The sequence below is a fragment of the Cynocephalus volans genome, chromosome 6, assembly GCF_027409185.1.
Source record: "Cynocephalus volans isolate mCynVol1 chromosome 6, mCynVol1.pri, whole genome shotgun sequence".
Lineage (NCBI taxonomy): Eukaryota > Metazoa > Chordata > Mammalia > Dermoptera > Cynocephalidae > Cynocephalus > Cynocephalus volans.
Genome location: NC_084465.1, coordinates 61,244,452 through 61,260,915, shown reverse-complemented (window position 1 = coordinate 61,260,915; position 16,464 = coordinate 61,244,452). Strand labels below are relative to the sequence as shown.

The following is a 16,464-nucleotide window of genomic DNA, read 5'->3' as shown; positions in this document are numbered from 1 at the left end:
TTTTTAGCTGTAAACTTCTGTGAGCACTTTTGTTCATGTTTGCAGCATTTAATAAAGAGAATTTAAATTATACATAGATACATACAACTCAATATTTATAAAGTAATCAAAGAAATTCGAACAATTGATTGTATATTAATGATATTAAAGAATTATTTTTTAGAAGTCATTATGTGTGATAATGGTACTGTATGTGCATTTTTTAATAGTCCTTACGTTTTAATGATTTTTTTTCTTTTTGGTGGCTGGCTGGTATGAGTATTCAAACCCTTGGCCATGATGTTATAAGTCCTTATATTTTAGAGATACATACTAAAATAGTTATAGTGAAAGGACATTATGTCTGAGATTTTCTTCAAAATAATCCAAGGAGGAGTGAGGGGAGGGGCACAAGAGGTATAACTGAAACAAAGCTGATTGAGTTTATAACTGTTGCAGCTAAGGGATGGGTATGTGGGGGTCTTCATTACAGAATTCCCTCTACATTTTGAAATTTTCCATATTTTAAAAATATATACAAACAAAAATATACATGTATTATATATGTACTACTATGTGTATTACTATATATATGTTTACACACACAATAATATGCTCTACATATAAAAATATATATATTTAAAATATATGTTCATGTAAATTCATTGCAACAAATCTGCAAGGATAGAACACATCAAATTAGTAATAGCGATTAATTCTGGGGCAGGGAATGGTATTGGTAATATTTGTAATGTTTTCTTCTTTTCCAAGTAGAATATATATGTCTAGTAAAATTATTTTTTATTTATTTATTTTTGGCAGCCGGCTGGTATGTGGATCCAAATCCTTGACCTTGGTGTTTTAACACTGCACTCTAACCAACTGAACTATCTGGACAGCACATATGTCTCATAAAACTAACAATTAATTTAAATTAAAAATAAAATAAAAATAGGTTTTTTTATAATAAACAAGTACAAAATTCCTATTTTTCAGCTTATTATCACCTTATAGAAAGGCAATTCTGAACATTTACTTTTTAACTCAAGCAAAAGATTAAGACCAAATGAGACTCAAGGAAGTAGTCTGAAAACCTGAGAAGCTCTGGTGGGGTGATCAAACATCCTTCATGTATTACGTCAAAGACAAAAACTCGGCCTCGACACAGGACTGCAATGTGACTTGGGGAATGCCCTTCACTCTCTGGAAAAAGAAACAGAATACAAGACTCAAATCTCCCAAACTTAAACAGGAGTAAAACTGCATACATCCAAGAGGAGAAAATAATCATTCCTCAATATTTTGTTTGTCATATATTCATCAAATATATCACAGAAAAAGACAACTTAATAAGTTAATGGAATTTCAGTTACTATGATATAAACACATACTCTTGAAACTTATCCATGTGAAACATGGAGAAATCCACGAGAGTTTTAAATATTTGTATACTACTGCAGGGCTTTCCAGTTTTATTTAGGGAGAAAAGAAGGGGACTACAGGAATGCTGGAGGACAGCCATTTAAATTAACAAATTTCTCATCTATATTACTTTAATATTAATTGCTCAACAGGTAATTTAATTATAGTAATATCTAGCTATGATTCCTCAATAATGCCTCATATGCCTGAGTGGCAAGGGGAAAGAAATTTGTCCAATCTGTAGTTTTATTTACTGCTCTGCTAACAGCTGGTAAGCCACTGATAATTGATTCTATGATTCCTTTGGCACACATTAACTCCCCAAGAACTGTTTATTTGCTGTAAACCTCAGAATACTCTAACTTGATTCCAGTTTTTAGGTACTAGTCCCTTTGCCAAGGGTCCTCCTACATGATCCCTGCCCCTATCCTCTAAGAAAGGAAAAAGAAAAAAGAGGAAGAAAGAGAAGACATACACAACTGGAAGGAAATTTACTCGATGGTATTAAATGCTTTATACACATATCTCATGAAATCTATTCAACTATGAGGAAGAATCATCTCCTGATAATGCTACTATTTTTTCTCTTATAACTAAGGTGAACTATACATTTTCCTTTCTCCTCATGGCTTCTTCCAAACCATTTGTTCTCTTCCCCTTCAAAAATCTCCATATCCTATTATATTTACCATCACTACCTTTTATTGCTACTTATTTACTGACCACACTGTTTCCAAAATGTAGGGCTGGAAAACAAAAAAGCACTAGGCAAGAGAAAGTGGGATCCAGCACATTTATAGAAGAGTTGTCAAATTAAAAGAAACAAATAAATTTTTTAAAAAGAAAGAAAATATAGAAGAGTTGTCCTTAGGAGTCTACTTTTAAAAACGGAAGGAAAAGTAAATAAATGCAAAAATGTATTGTAAGGGGGTGGGAGACAGGCAGATATTTGAATAAGTATGTTTTCTGTGGCTGCTGTAACAAATTACCACTAACTTAGTGGCTTAAGACAACACACCTTTAGTATCTTTACAGGTCTGAGGGCCCGAAGTCTGAAATGTGTCTTACTGGGCTAAAATAAAGGGGTCAACAGGATTGTGTTTCTTCTGGAGGCTGTAGGAAAGAATCTAGTTTCCTTCCTTTTTCCAACTTTTAGATGCTCCCCACATTCCTTGGCTCAGGAGCCCCTTCCTCCAACTTCAAAGTCATCAAGGGAAGATCACAACTTTCTCATGCTACCATCTCTTTGATTCTCTCTCTTGCCTCCCTTTTCCACTTATAAGGACCCTTGTGATTACTCTGGGCCTCTGTGAATAATCCAAGATAATGCCCCCATCTCAAGGTCAACTGGTTAGCAACCTTAATTCCCCTTTACCATGTAACCTAACATATTCAAAGTTCCAAGCATTAGGAAATGAACATCTTTGGCAGAGGGGGCATCATTGTGCCTACCACAGATACAGGCTGGTAAACTTGGTGATGGGAAGATTATTTTATAATTGCTGAGAATTAGCTCAACATTAGCTGAGAATAAGGAGGAAGAAAAGCTTGAAACAGTCTTCTCTGGTAATGAAAAGAATAAACCGACAAAAGAATATAACAAGGTAGTGCTGTGAGCCCACTTGAGATTTAACTGAGATCAGTATATGAGGTTTTGTGGTTTCTGCTGGCCAAGTAAATTGCTACAAAAGTAAACTCATACCCCTCATGCTATGACCATAACTGGCTATAAAAATTTTACTTTAAACTGGCTGGCAGCCAAATTTTTTTTTTTTTTACTTTTAAATAAACTTAAATGTAAAAAAATACCCATTCATAATTACACTCTGCAGTAATTCTAAACTGTCATTAATTCATAAAAAGTAAAAATTCCTGAAGTAACTGGACACCAAGAGTTACCATAGAAGAATTTTCCATTTCAAGATATGCTAGAATACCAAGCAGAAATTGCCATGAAACTAACAGCAAAAACAAAAATTTCATGAGTTAGGCTAGCTGGTTGGTTGGCTCAGTTGGTTAAAGCCCTGGTGTTATAACACCAAGGTCAAGCAAGGGTTTGGATCCCTGTACTGGCCAGCTGTCCAACAAGAACAAAATTTAACAAATCAATCTGAACTCATTTATCTCCAAGAAGTGTGACACCAGACTTTTCTGCATATGTGATACATGTGAAGAAAAAAAAAAAAAGCATACTGACATAGAGAAATGGGGCAGGATGAGCACACATAAGCAAACACTCAAAGACAATTCAGATAAGGAATGAGAATAAGAAAAGAAGCATCAGATCATATGTTCCAGGATTTCCTTAACATTCTGACTCCTAATTCTATTCTTCAAATAAATCTTAAACTCTCAAATGAAGCAACATAAGCACCAGGTTTGTGTTGAACCATGTAAGATAGTTTAGAGAACCCAGTTACATAAATTAAATCCATAGCTTTGTTTAGACCTTTGTATTGAAAAAATTATATCCAAACCAATCAGAATGACTCAAAGATAAAGTTCATAAAAAGCCCTTGATTTGTCAAAACCCAGTAAGAAATAACCAAAACTTTATGTTCCACACTGTCATAGTAGAAATAACAGAAAAACTACCCAATGCCTTTACTAAAAAGAAGTACCCATGTTTTCACTTACCAGTCCTAAAATAACTCATAATTGAATCTCTACTAATTCCTGGCACCTTGCAAGTAGAAAACAGCATTCGGAATTGATTCATATCTAGAGGAGTATTTCCAACTTTCTGAACAGGCACTTTTTCTCTATTAAAAAAAAGTATTTTGATAAAGAAGTCATTATAAAACTTACACAAAGTCACAACTATAGTGTTCATCGCCAAATAAGTAAATTACGTTTCTCAACATTTTGTCACCAGAAGCATCAGGTAAATCTGTTATTAAATTCACATACGTGTCCTTACTTTCTTAATAGCTGCCAATAGTTCACATTATGCCAAAGAATTATACTTCCTCTTTCTAATTGAGTGTCTTCCTTTGGAGGCCAGTAGTGTTCAAAATGGGCCACAGGACCCGCAAAGTTGACATTCAGTTGTGATGGTATACGAACATCCAGGTAGGCAACATTTAGCCACCACTCTTCCAGCTAGAAGAAATTAAGATCATGAGCCTAAGGTTCTTCATAATACTTGAATGTAGAGCTGCTGACAAAAAAAAAAAAAAAAAACCTCACAAAAACAAGTTCCATTTGTTCTCTATTCTCCAACACTTAAAAACATTTTGTTTTAAATCATCATAGATTTTGAAAATGCTATTGTGATAATTTCCTTTTTTGAAACTGTACGATCTTAAACATTATTTAGCTTAACTACACTACCAAAAATATGAAACAAGAAAGCAATGAAAAGGCACTTTCAGAGAGATCATCATACTGAAGTCACAAATACCCAATAAAGTACTGAGGTGTTTTCTCTGAGTACTTGGGTAAAAACATAATAAATCTCACCTAATGATAACAATTAAGATATTCACAATTTTCCTTTTCCAAACAAAAACTGAAATACTGAATATCAAAAATATACAACCTCGTAGTGGTCAGCCACAAAAAAAATAAAAAACAAACAAAAGAAATACAAAACCTTTTCAATTGGCTTAAAACTGAGATTTTTCATAAACACTGCTTTCTGTGTCCCTCTTTCACACTATGCAATTGAATTTCATGCATAAATAAGCACATCTTATCAAATTATCTGGAGTTCTGAAGAAATTGATATTATAAACTATAATTAGTAACTCAGAAAAAGACATGAACAAAAAGGATATAGGCAGAAGAACAACTTCTTTACCTTTACCCCACTTTAAATTAAAACCACTCAGGCTCAAAATTGAGAACAAAGGAATCCAGAAGTGTTACATTTTATTTTTCCATCATAGATATCAATGGCTCATGAAAAGATCAGCTTGCTTTTTATTTCTAAAACTAAAAGATAGTTAAAATCATTATGTCTAACTAAACTAAGGCAATGCTTTTTAATTATGAAAACTCATCCTCTTCTGGTTCATACTAGGGAAGTAGAGAAATGGTTGAGCTGAAGAGATCAAAAGAAGATTCCTTATGGAAAATTAGAGACCCTCAGTAACTATTATACCATCTTCTCCCTTAATATATCTAACTGAAACACAGAATATTCATTAACCATTCTGCACTCCAACTTTATTTATTTATTTATTTATTTATTTATTTAAAAGATGACCGGTAAGGGGATCTTAACCCTTGACTTGGTGTTGTCAGCACCACACTCAGCCAGTGAGCGAACCGGCCATCCGTATATGGGATCCGAACCCGGGGCCTTGGTGTTATCAGCACCGCACTCTCCCGAGTGAGCCACGGGCCGGCCCTCCACTCCAACTTTATAATGGCCCTTTTCTCCCATGTACTCTTTAAATGTTTCTGTGCCACCTATGTGACATGTCTATTTTAATGTGTAGGGTTTTTTCAGGCTATAATCATCTGAACAAAATGTTTCTCTCAAGCATGGTCTATAAATCACCAGCATCAGAACCACATGCAGTGACTTTTAAAATAAGGATTTGGGGGCCCCATTCCATACATACTGATCAGAATCACTGATCCTAGGAAATCTTCATTTTAACAAGTTTCCATATGATATGATAGGGGTCTACTCTCAACACTCAAAACTTCCCAATTGGGCCGGCCCGTGGCTCACTCGGGAGAGTGCGGTGCTGATAACACCAAGGCCCCGGGTTCGGATCCCATATACGGATGGCCGGTTCGCTCACTGGCTGAGCGTGGTGCTGACAACACCAAGTCAAGGGTTAAGATCCCCTTACCGGTCATCTTTTAAAAAAAAATAATAAATTAAATAAATAAATAAATAAAAATAAAAAAAAAAAAACTTCCCAATTAAGTGACTCATGCATTCTTCATTCTTCTGGATGGTGATAATGACAACAAGACTGCAAAGATTTTTATAGCAACAATTTAAAAATTATAGCAATGTACATTTTTATTTTTTGTTCTTTAAGAAATTTTTCAATTATAAATATAACATAAATACCCAATTTCTTTTTCCTTTTGCCCTTTCAAGCAATTTCTGGTGCAATTTTTCTCCAATTCCATTTTGAAATTTTTTAACTATTTCTTCAGTTTTCTTATATTCTTCTTCATTTGCAAATGGCTTTACTATAAAGAAAAAATGCATTAAGTATATCTTGATTAGACATTAACTACCAACAACTGATCTTGATTATCATCACTTACACGAATCTTAAAACTCAGATGTGTAAAACACAGTATTAAATATCACAGAAGTACAATAAATTATAATAGAATTTACAACATTAAAATAACTACAAAGCAACAATGCAAAATACTGTAAAAATGAAACAGTGGATATCATGTAATTTGATATATTTTTCTGAAAAACTCTTCTAAAATCATTCTGGATGACAATTAAAATTATGGAGGCAGGACTATCTTCTAGCTATTAGTACAGTGGGAAAGTAAAGCCTGTTTAGCCACAAATAAAAGAAATCAAAGAATCTTTCCATTAATGTTCAAATCATTGAGGCTTGACCATTATGCATGTAAATGTAAATCCTGCCCACAGTAGTTTAGGATGCCTCATGGCCAATAATGGTTTACGTCCAAAAAAAAAAAAAAAACAAGCATACAGGATCCATACTCCATGAAAATCAAATGTTCTGAAAATTAAGCTATAAAACAAATTAGAAATAAAGAATGAAAAAATGAATTAAAAGATACAAGAGATACTAATATCTTCCTTCTGTTTAATTTTTGCCTCTTAAAATCTTATCCAGCTGTATCAGTCAATTTTTTAAAAAATGAAATTTGAATTCCCAGATAAAAATAGATAAAAGGAGAGGAGAAAGAAAAAAATTTTTTAAATATCAGAGGGCTTCCAGTTAAACAAAGTGAACCAGGCACATACATTTATCATCACTCCTTTTAGAAACCTGCTAAAATTGGGCTGGCTGGTTAGCTAAGTTGGTTAGTGTGCAGTGTTAAAACACAAAGGTCAAGGATTTGTATCCCCAAATCAGCCAGCTGCCAAAAAAAAAAAAAAAAAGATGAAGAAACCCGCTAAAATGACCATAAAGTAATAAAAAAAAGCAAAAATCCACAGGACAAAATGTAGGAAGACAAGTCAGCAAACAAGTTAAGCTTGCATTTTACAAGTTAGAAAACACAATGGAAAATGGTGACTGGCTCTGCAGAATAGAGAAAGTTAATATCTAAGGCCTGGTCTGGTGGGAGATAGGGTAGGGCTAGGTGCAAATCAAGAAGCAAGCCAATTCTTTTAGTAGAATCCAAGAAAGGTTCAAGAATCCAAGTAGCATACCTCCAAAGACGGGGGAAAGCAAGGCTGAAAACGGAAGGACTACTGAAAGTCTTCAAATGCAGCCGTTAGACAACTACCTCATCCACACTTACCCTTACAGATCTCCTCTTCCACTTTACAAAGCCAGGCAACTTCCTCCCAATGCCCAAAGAAAGCAGGTTTACTCTCAGAAGTTGAACCAGACCAGACAGGATACATGGATTCCAGCCCATATCTTAAAAAGGGGTATTACAATGAAACTGTACACCCTGAATGATGAGCACTCCAGCTCCCTTCCCACACTCAGCTCCCAAATCGCTGGCTTATGTCCTCTAGGCAAGAGATAAGAGAATTCCTCTTTGGGGAAACTGACCAGTCCAAGAGAAAGGAATACTGGTATACAGGTATGCCCTAACTGGAATTGCTAGGTCTCTGCCCTATTATCCAGCAATAAGACCCACTAGTTGCCAAGTCCTACCCACGCACAGGGTTCCAGTCAGCTTTTTGCAGTCTCGCTCTAAATATGAATGACTAAGGGAAAGGCACTAATAACAAAAGGGAAAAAATGTTTTAAATAAAAGTTTGGTCCATGGCTGGCCATATAGCTCAGTTGGTTAGAGCGCACCGTTACAACAGAAAGGTCAAGGATTTGGATCCGCATACACAGCCAGCCAGCCACAAAACAACAACAAAACACAATGCCTTCAAAACTTTTAAGAAAAATCATTTCCACTGAAAATTCTATATTCAGTCAAACAATCAAGTAAATACATTTTTAGGTCTTACTTTTTTTTTTCTCCCAAACATCCTTTCTCAGGTAGTTACTGAAGATGTGTCAAAATAAGGGAGTAAACCAAGAAAAGGAAGACACCGGTTGGACTAGGGCTCAGACCCTTCAAACCTGTTGTGCAGACTGGGTCACCAGACCCCTCACGTGCCAGGCTGGGTGACAAGACCCCTTAAGTGCAGGTCGTGAGCTAGGTAATTGGGAAAGATCCCAGAAGCCGTTGGTGAGTTGACAGGTTCATTCCAAAGAGAGTTCAGTCCTCAGCTTCCTCAGAAGCAGCAGCAGTAGTGGCCTCTGGGGCATCCTGGAGGGCCTGGCAGCAACAGCTTCCAGCAACAGCCTCCAGCAGCAGTAGTAGCCTCTCCGTGGCCTCCCCCTCACCCCCAGCATCCTGGGGGCAGGGGACACTGTGGATCAGAGCCGTTTGTCCTTTATTCTCAAGTCCGATAACCCAGGAACACCTGGGTGCCCATGTGCATCCACGGACAATAACCAAGGAACACCTGGGCACATGTGCACAGTTATCATTTACATCAAATGCCCAGTAAGATTCTGAACCCCCGAGGGATCCTGACCATTTATCCACTGAATTTTCCTTACAACACACCAAATCCAAGAACCAGAGACTACAACACAGAAGAGAGAGGTGAAGAGAACTGACAGAATGAGGACAAAGGAAAGTCCCAGGACAACAGTTGTCCAGCAAACTCAAAAGCTATGTTGATTAGAGCAGGACTGTAGAGCTCTCCAGAAGTGATGTCTCCAAGAAGAAAAGAAACAGACAGAATATCTCACGTACTTAAATGTATTCAGGGATTTTCAGCATTTAATTGTTGGAAATAAATTATTTATGAATACAAAGCAAACTAAACAAATGAAAAATGAAAAACAAAAAAATGCAGCAAAAAAGGTAAAGTACAATTCATGGTTCATTTGTGAATGATAATCACATAACCATAAACACTGGTCAGGTGAGTTAAATCAGGTAAATACTGACTAAAATCAGGTGACTACTGAATTCAATTCCACATAGTGATTCTGCACAACTACATTGAGAGGAGAGGGAAAATGGGAGTAAATTGGATTGTATATATACTGGGGGAGGGGAGAGTTAGGGGGTGTAAGAAAGCTAAAGCCATATCATTTTAGAGATAGTTTATATTATTTACAACTAGGGGCTGGCCTGTTAGCTCAGTTGGTTAGAGTGCAGCCTAGCTCACCAAGGTTAAGGGCTTGGTACTGGCCAGCCACCAAAAACAAAACAAAACAAAAAAAACCCTACAAATAAAAGACCCAATGAATATAAGAATGCTAGTTTAAATATGGAGATAAACAACACAAGAAACAGATAAAAGATTTGAAAATCCTTGTCTGAGGGGAAGTGGGCCATAGAGATGGGGCAGAGGACTGCACTTTTCATCGTAAGCCTATTAATACTATCTGGCTTTTTCAAACTATGGAAAAATTAACACAAGAGAGAAAAAAAAGTTTTGGATATTCTAAGGACACTTTAATTATCATAAGCCTAGAGGAAGAAGCAATTATACCCTATCAACTTCTAACAATATCACAGTTTTCCAAGTTGCTAACAACACTAATATATGTTAAAAGATTATGAACATACCTGATTCAAGATATTTTTTTAATGAGTCTTCAAGTGAAGGAACAGGCAGTGATGGAAGAGAATCTTGGTACTGAAATGTTCGTTCTTCAGTTGATTTAGCCAATTGATTTTCCATGATATCATCACAATAGAAAAACTAAAGAAAAAAAGAGATCCCTCACAAGCTCAATCTCATAAATATTTTTATACATGCTAGGTCCAATTCATTAAACCAGCATTTAGGAACCACAGTATAACCAAGACTTGGTCCCAGTTCTTATGGAATTTATAAACTTGTTAGAAAGAAAAAAAACAACTTAAAAAGAAGAGAGGGTAGACTGAAAATGCTTGAAGTCAAAGAGTGATCAATGGGACAAGCATAATTAGTTGCCATTTACTGAACACCTACCATTTGCAAGGTACTGCAGTATGCTACAGAAAATATGTTACCTCCCTGAATTAGTTCGTTTTTGATGCTTATAACAAAATACTTGGAACTGGGTAATTTATAAGAAAATGAAATTTACTGCTTACAGTTTCTGAGGCTGGGAAGACCAAAGTCCATCTGGTGACGGTGACAGTGACCCAGGGGTCTCACATTGCCAAATGGTGGAAACAGAGAGCGCAGAGAGACAGACAGACTCTCTTCTTTTAAAGGCCTCAGAACCACAGCCCTGACCACCATTTTTAATCCATTCACTACTGCATGGTCCTATAACTTAATCACCTCTTCAAGGCTTCACATTTCAATCACAGTAGGATTTCCCACCCTCTTAACAGTCATTGTGGGGGCTAAGTTTCTAATACCTAAAACTTGGGGGACACAATTCAAGCTTCAGTGAGTTTTGGGGGACATGATTCAATCCACTACACTCCCTGATCTTCATGTCATCTCTGAAAGGTGGCATTCTTTTTCATTTTACATATGAAAAAACCACACTGAGACTTAGTAACCTGCCAAAGGTCAAACCTGAGACTCGAACCAGGTCTTCCTGAGGCAGTAAGATGTGAACTCACAGAAAACGAAAAAGAGAACCAGGAACAATAAGTAAAGGAACAGATGTCACATACCAGTACATCAAGAAGATGAACTGTTCTGTTTTGAGATCACAGAGATTTGAAATAGGCTAGTGACTGTGGGAAGGAAGAAACAAGCTTTAAAAACATTAGAGAAAGAAATTAACAAAAGCTGGTGAAAGTAGGTAGAAGACACACAATCTAGGAACTGGGAGGCCCCCAAACTCAAACTTTCGTGAATCACTGCAAACACACGCAAAAAGTCCACCTTCAAGAGAGCAGGATTAAATTACTATAGGATTACCTAAGCTTCAGACAACCGTATCTTCCATGAGACGGGTCCTCGGGATACAAGATATCTCCCGATGCCTGTGTATCTGTGCCGGCAACCTGTCTCGGGGTAACGAGGAATCGAAGCAGGAACAGAGGGCGATGAGAGCTCGGAGACTCCTCCCAGCAGCGCAGAAGTAGCGCCGTACACTCTCAAGAGGCCACCAAGCGAGAGAAATCCAACCAAGCACCACGACGGACAGCCCAGCGGCCCAACCTCACGGGTACCTCTTAGAAACCGGCAGGCGACATGCCTGATGATAGCGCAACCCCCGCCCAGTCCGGGCTCCTCTGCGGCTCTACGAGCACACGACTTAACTCTCTTCTACACGACTTAACTTCCTCCGACCCCCGAGGTGAAAGGTTAGGGGAGGGAAGAGTGCTGCTTTCCAGTCCCCACCCGCGGCGCCTCTCCGCCGCCGCGGCAGCGAACAGCAGCGCCCGCCAGCTCCCTCTGGACCGCGAAAAAGCGGGAATTGGACGGAAAGCCGCGAGGATCCCGCTCCGCGCTCGCCGGGGAACAGGATTGGACGGAGAGCCGCGAGGGTCCCGCCCCGTGCTTGAAGCCGGGGGCGGGCTGGGCCTGCGCTATGGGCCGGGGGGAGGGGGCGGGGGGGGAGGCGACCCCGCCGCCCGCAGGCGTCCGAGGCCGGGGGCTAGTTTCTGCGCTGTAGGCCTGGGAAAGGCTTGCCTGGTACCCGAAGAGCGGTCCGAACCCTGAGGGGCAGCTGTTTCCTGCTCGATGCTAGGAGAGCTCGGCGCCCTCACCCGGGACACGTAGAGGCCTCCGGGCAGGCCGCGCTCCGCCCGCGCAGGTACCCAACCCTCTGGGATGGGTGAAGGGAAAAATTGGTCCTTCCCATTTTCACCCAACTTCTGCACGACGCGGCATCCTCTTTCCCTTCCTCTTCTCGCCCCAGGTCTGGCTTACCAGCTGCTCCTCTCCTTTCCCATTGCGACGCTTTTTGCAGCCCCTAATCAAGAATTTATACCAACGCCTTATAGAATAGCCTTATTGTTCACCCCAGTGTCCTGGAAGAGAATAGTGACCACAGAGATCCCTACTTGACCTTTTCCCCTCATCCTCTGATACTGAAGTTTGTCCAGCTCAGATATGCTGCAGCACTCTAAGCCATCCCAGGTCGCGCTGCCATTCTACAGGTCTTCATGCTACTCAAGATCCATGCTACCCAAGCCCCGAGGAAAGCTCACGCTGCAAGTTTGGGGCTGACCTGATGTCTTTAACTGTAGCGCCATGAAATGGAAAGGAATTTTCATCCGGTGGAGCTAGGCAAAGTCTAGGGGAAGATCATAATGTGGTTACACTTAGTTTCACAGCTTACCATTTTACATTTACCTCCTGAAATAAAATATATTAAGTTTCATTTTTAATTTTAAATACACTTTTATTTTTGTGGGAGGAAAGACCAAAAGTTTACACTGGCTCTGAACTAAAAACTGGATTTCAAATTAACATGTCATTACAAGCCCCAGTCCCTTATCTTGTCTTTCCTAGTTCCTTTAGCGGTAAAGTCTGACCTGAATGGAACTGAGGCTATGTGTAACTGAATGTTCACTTGGTGTGAATATTCATAAGTTTTCTACAGAAATATTAAAGTGTTTGGCTACAGTGCAGCTTGCTGGATATGTTGTATAATATATGGCAGACACACCTTTCTAAGAAAAGTTCTGAATTCTGAAACATATCTAGCCAAAAATATTTCAGATAAGGCGCTGTGAACTTGTAGTAGAAATTTCTGAAGGTGTGGTAAAGAACTTTTTCTCATATAAGTTCTGTGTTCTGCATAATGTTATAATTTGCTCACAAATAGATTTCTTAAACTGAATAATAAAAATAATAAAAAGCTACTCAAAACCTTCATTGTACCTTTTTCTTCTTTCTAGCAAATTTTGGCATTTCTTTAAAAGTTTATGCATATATAATGACTTCTTGTGGCATAGAATTTAGGTCACTTAGCTTCACTCTCCTAGTCTTGATGTTTATTTAAACGGAAACAAGATGTTGCTGTAAAAATTCCTGGCTTTTGGAAAAAGAAATAGTTGTGGGACTGAAAAAACGAGTGAACAGAGATTTGAGTGTGTAGAAAAAAAGATAATCTCAAATATACTAATAAAAAGATGTACCAATAATCACAAAAAGCAGATATTTCAAAATAATGTATGTTTTTCTTTAAAACGTGATAAATATTTTAATGGTACATTCCAAATTATGTAGCATTCAGGTTAAATTTGAGCTAGTTTGCATTTCTTAGGTAATATTGGCTAATGAGAAAGATGTTTCAGGCACTTAAAATATATCTGATAAGAAGTTGTTCCAAGATTAAGAAATAACTATGAATCAAAATATTTTTCTAGAGGAAAACCTGTAAGTAGTACAAGTGGTAATAACTTTTTTTAGGGCTGGTTATCTCAATTGATTGGAGCGTGGTGTTATAAACACCAAGCTCAAGGATTCGGATCCCCATACCAGCCAGCCACCAAAAAATAATATAATAATTTTTTCAAGTTGCTGTTAAAAAGTCTTTCATTTTCATTCCTATGTAGCTCTTTCTCAATATACTATAAGTTGAAAAGGCCTTTATAAATAAGTCTGGATAAATTTCATCATGAAAAGTATAAAAATATTAAAAGTTCACATTTCAATCTCTATAGCTAGCTTCCGGCAAAGTCTTGTGACTCTAATGAGTTGTAGTAAATAGCCCTAATCCATGGGACAGATCTGTAACCTAATTTCATCCGGATGTATAAAATGAACATGTTGAAGGAATAATTATGTCATCTTTTCCTTTTTTTTTTTTTGGCGGCTGGCCAGTATGGGCATCCTGGTGTTATAACACCCCACTCTAACCAACTGAGCTAATTGGCCAGCCGCTTTTTCTTCTTAATGGGGGCAGTAGAGGTTTGGTCATTTTGGGAAGCAGTCAACCTGGATTCGAAAATGTCAACCCAGTATTAAAAATTATTTCTATGGGCTGGCCCCGTGGCTCACTCGGGAGAGTGCGGCACTGGTAGCGCCGAGGCCATGGGTTCGGATCCTATATAGGGATGGCCGGTGCGCTCACTGGCTGAGTGTGGTGTGGACCACACGGTGCGGACCACACCTTGCCTAGGGTTGCGATCCCCTTACCGGTCAAAAAAAAAAAAAAATTAATTCTACTACCAACAGCAAATGAACAGTGTTTCATACTAATCATTGATTTGGGGTTGCCTTTTATGATATTTACTGTATTATCAAAAGTTACCACCAAAATCCTAGGGGAAGAGTTAGGATGCTGATGATGTTTGCTGTAGACTGTATGCCTCCCACACACACACCTCATTGAAGTGTAAATCCCCTTTGAAACTGGTGAGGATGGGAAATCCTATTAGGGTACTTGAAAGGTGGTACCTTGAAGAGGTGATTAGATTGCACAACCATGCCATAGTAAATGGATTAATAATAGTGGTCAGGGGCATGGTTCTGAGGGTTTTAAAAGAATAGCAGATGAGGAGGTTAATATCTCTCTGCTTCCACCATCTTGCAATGTGAGACCTCTGGGTCACTGTCGCCACCACCAGATATGTTCCTTGGACTTTAGACTTCCCAGCCTCAGAAACTGTAGCAATAAATTTCATTTTCTTATAAATTACCAAGTTCTGTGTATTTTGTTATAAGCAACAAAAACGGACTAATACAATGTTTTTACATCTCAGAAAAATTTATTACTAAACAGAATATAACATTTAAAAAAAATTAACAGCTTTCTTGAGATATAATTTACATACCGTAAAGTTCACCCATTTTTTAAATTCAAAATATTTTAACATTTACTTGTACATATTTGTGAGGTACAGTGTGTTATTTCAATACATTCATATACTACATAATGACTCATTTAGAGTAGATAGCATGGTTTTTTACTCATTAGTCCCAAGTTTGCCCATTTAAAGTGTATAAATCAATGGGTTTTTACTGTATTTGAAACAGAGCCCCCAAAGGGATTTCTCTTAGTTTCCTCTTTCCTCCCTGTGCCCATTTTTGTAGCTTCTATATTCTCAAAGGTTATGAATCAGAGCTGATCCTCCCTGCTGTTCTCCCGCTTTGTTAATCAACCTTTTCGAACTAAGGCATTTCAAAGAAAAGCCACGCTGATTATTAACCTGTAGTTTTGCTTAGGGAAGATTGTGTTAGGCATACATATTAGTCAAGAGTCTGAGTCAGGGAGTTTAAAGTTCTAGTGATGTTGGCTAAGGTCATTGTCTTTGAGTTTTCTCCCAGGACATAACGACTCCAACTTTGAAATAAGAGAGACTTGAGGTTCACCAAACCACCAGCAATAGACACCATGAGGCCAAGAACCCTGTTCATTATGGAATCCTGACCTCTGACTCAAGCCACTTGTAAACCTCTCGATTCCCCCCCGTCACTACCTCCCTACACATACCTGCATTCCTTTTTTCCATTTATTTATTTATTCGCAGCTAACTGGTACAGGGATCCAACCTTTTTTCCCTTTAAAATCCTAAACTAAAACAAACAAACAAAAGCCCCTAAAGTTTAGTCGGTTGGGGAGGTGGGTTGACATTGCTACTCTGCTCACCCATTCTTCCCGGCCATAAATAAAATCTTTCTTCCTGGCACTATTTTTATCCCTCTGATTGGCTCTTGGCTTGAGGAGCAACAAAACTCAGATCTCTTTGGCTCAGTTACATATTCACAGGGTTATGCAGTCACCATAATCTAATTTTAAAACACTTTGTCACCCAAAAAAGAACATCGTACCCATTAGCAGTCACTCCCCACCCAACCCCAGCCCCAGCACCCCAGCCATATGCATCCAGTATCTACTTCCTGTCTCTGTGTAGATATGTGTATTCCGGACATTTCCTATGAATAGGATTATACAATATGTGGTCTTGTTTCTTTCACTTATAATGTTTTCTAGATTCATCTATATTTTAGCATGAATCAGTACTTCCTTTTTATGGCTGAATAGTATCAAATTG

At 38.1% G+C, this 16,464-nt stretch overlaps 1 protein-coding gene across 2 annotated transcripts in view; it reads right to left on the bottom strand.

Moving 5' to 3' along the window:
* Nucleotides 1-11,905, bottom strand: part of CROT (carnitine O-octanoyltransferase) — a 38,279-nt gene extending 26,374 nt beyond the window's left edge. Inside the window, exons 1-6 of one of the 2 annotated variants that reach the window (XM_063099845.1) lie at nucleotides 11,432-11,905; nucleotides 10,132-10,267; nucleotides 6,437-6,561; nucleotides 4,322-4,503; nucleotides 4,039-4,163; nucleotides 1,074-1,182 (exon numbers count right to left, since the gene is read on the bottom strand). In XM_063099845.1, the coding sequence (XP_062955915.1) occupies nucleotides 1,074-1,182; nucleotides 4,039-4,163; nucleotides 4,322-4,503; nucleotides 6,437-6,561; nucleotides 10,132-10,246 (656 nt within the window). In that variant the 5' untranslated portion in view covers nucleotides 10,247-10,267; nucleotides 11,432-11,905. The remainder of the gene's footprint in view (nucleotides 1-1,073; nucleotides 1,183-4,038; nucleotides 4,164-4,321; nucleotides 4,504-6,436; nucleotides 6,562-10,131; nucleotides 10,268-11,431) is intronic. The other variant, XM_063099846.1, reaches the window with a different exon arrangement.
* Between the last annotated feature and the right edge of the window lie 4,559 nt (nucleotides 11,906-16,464).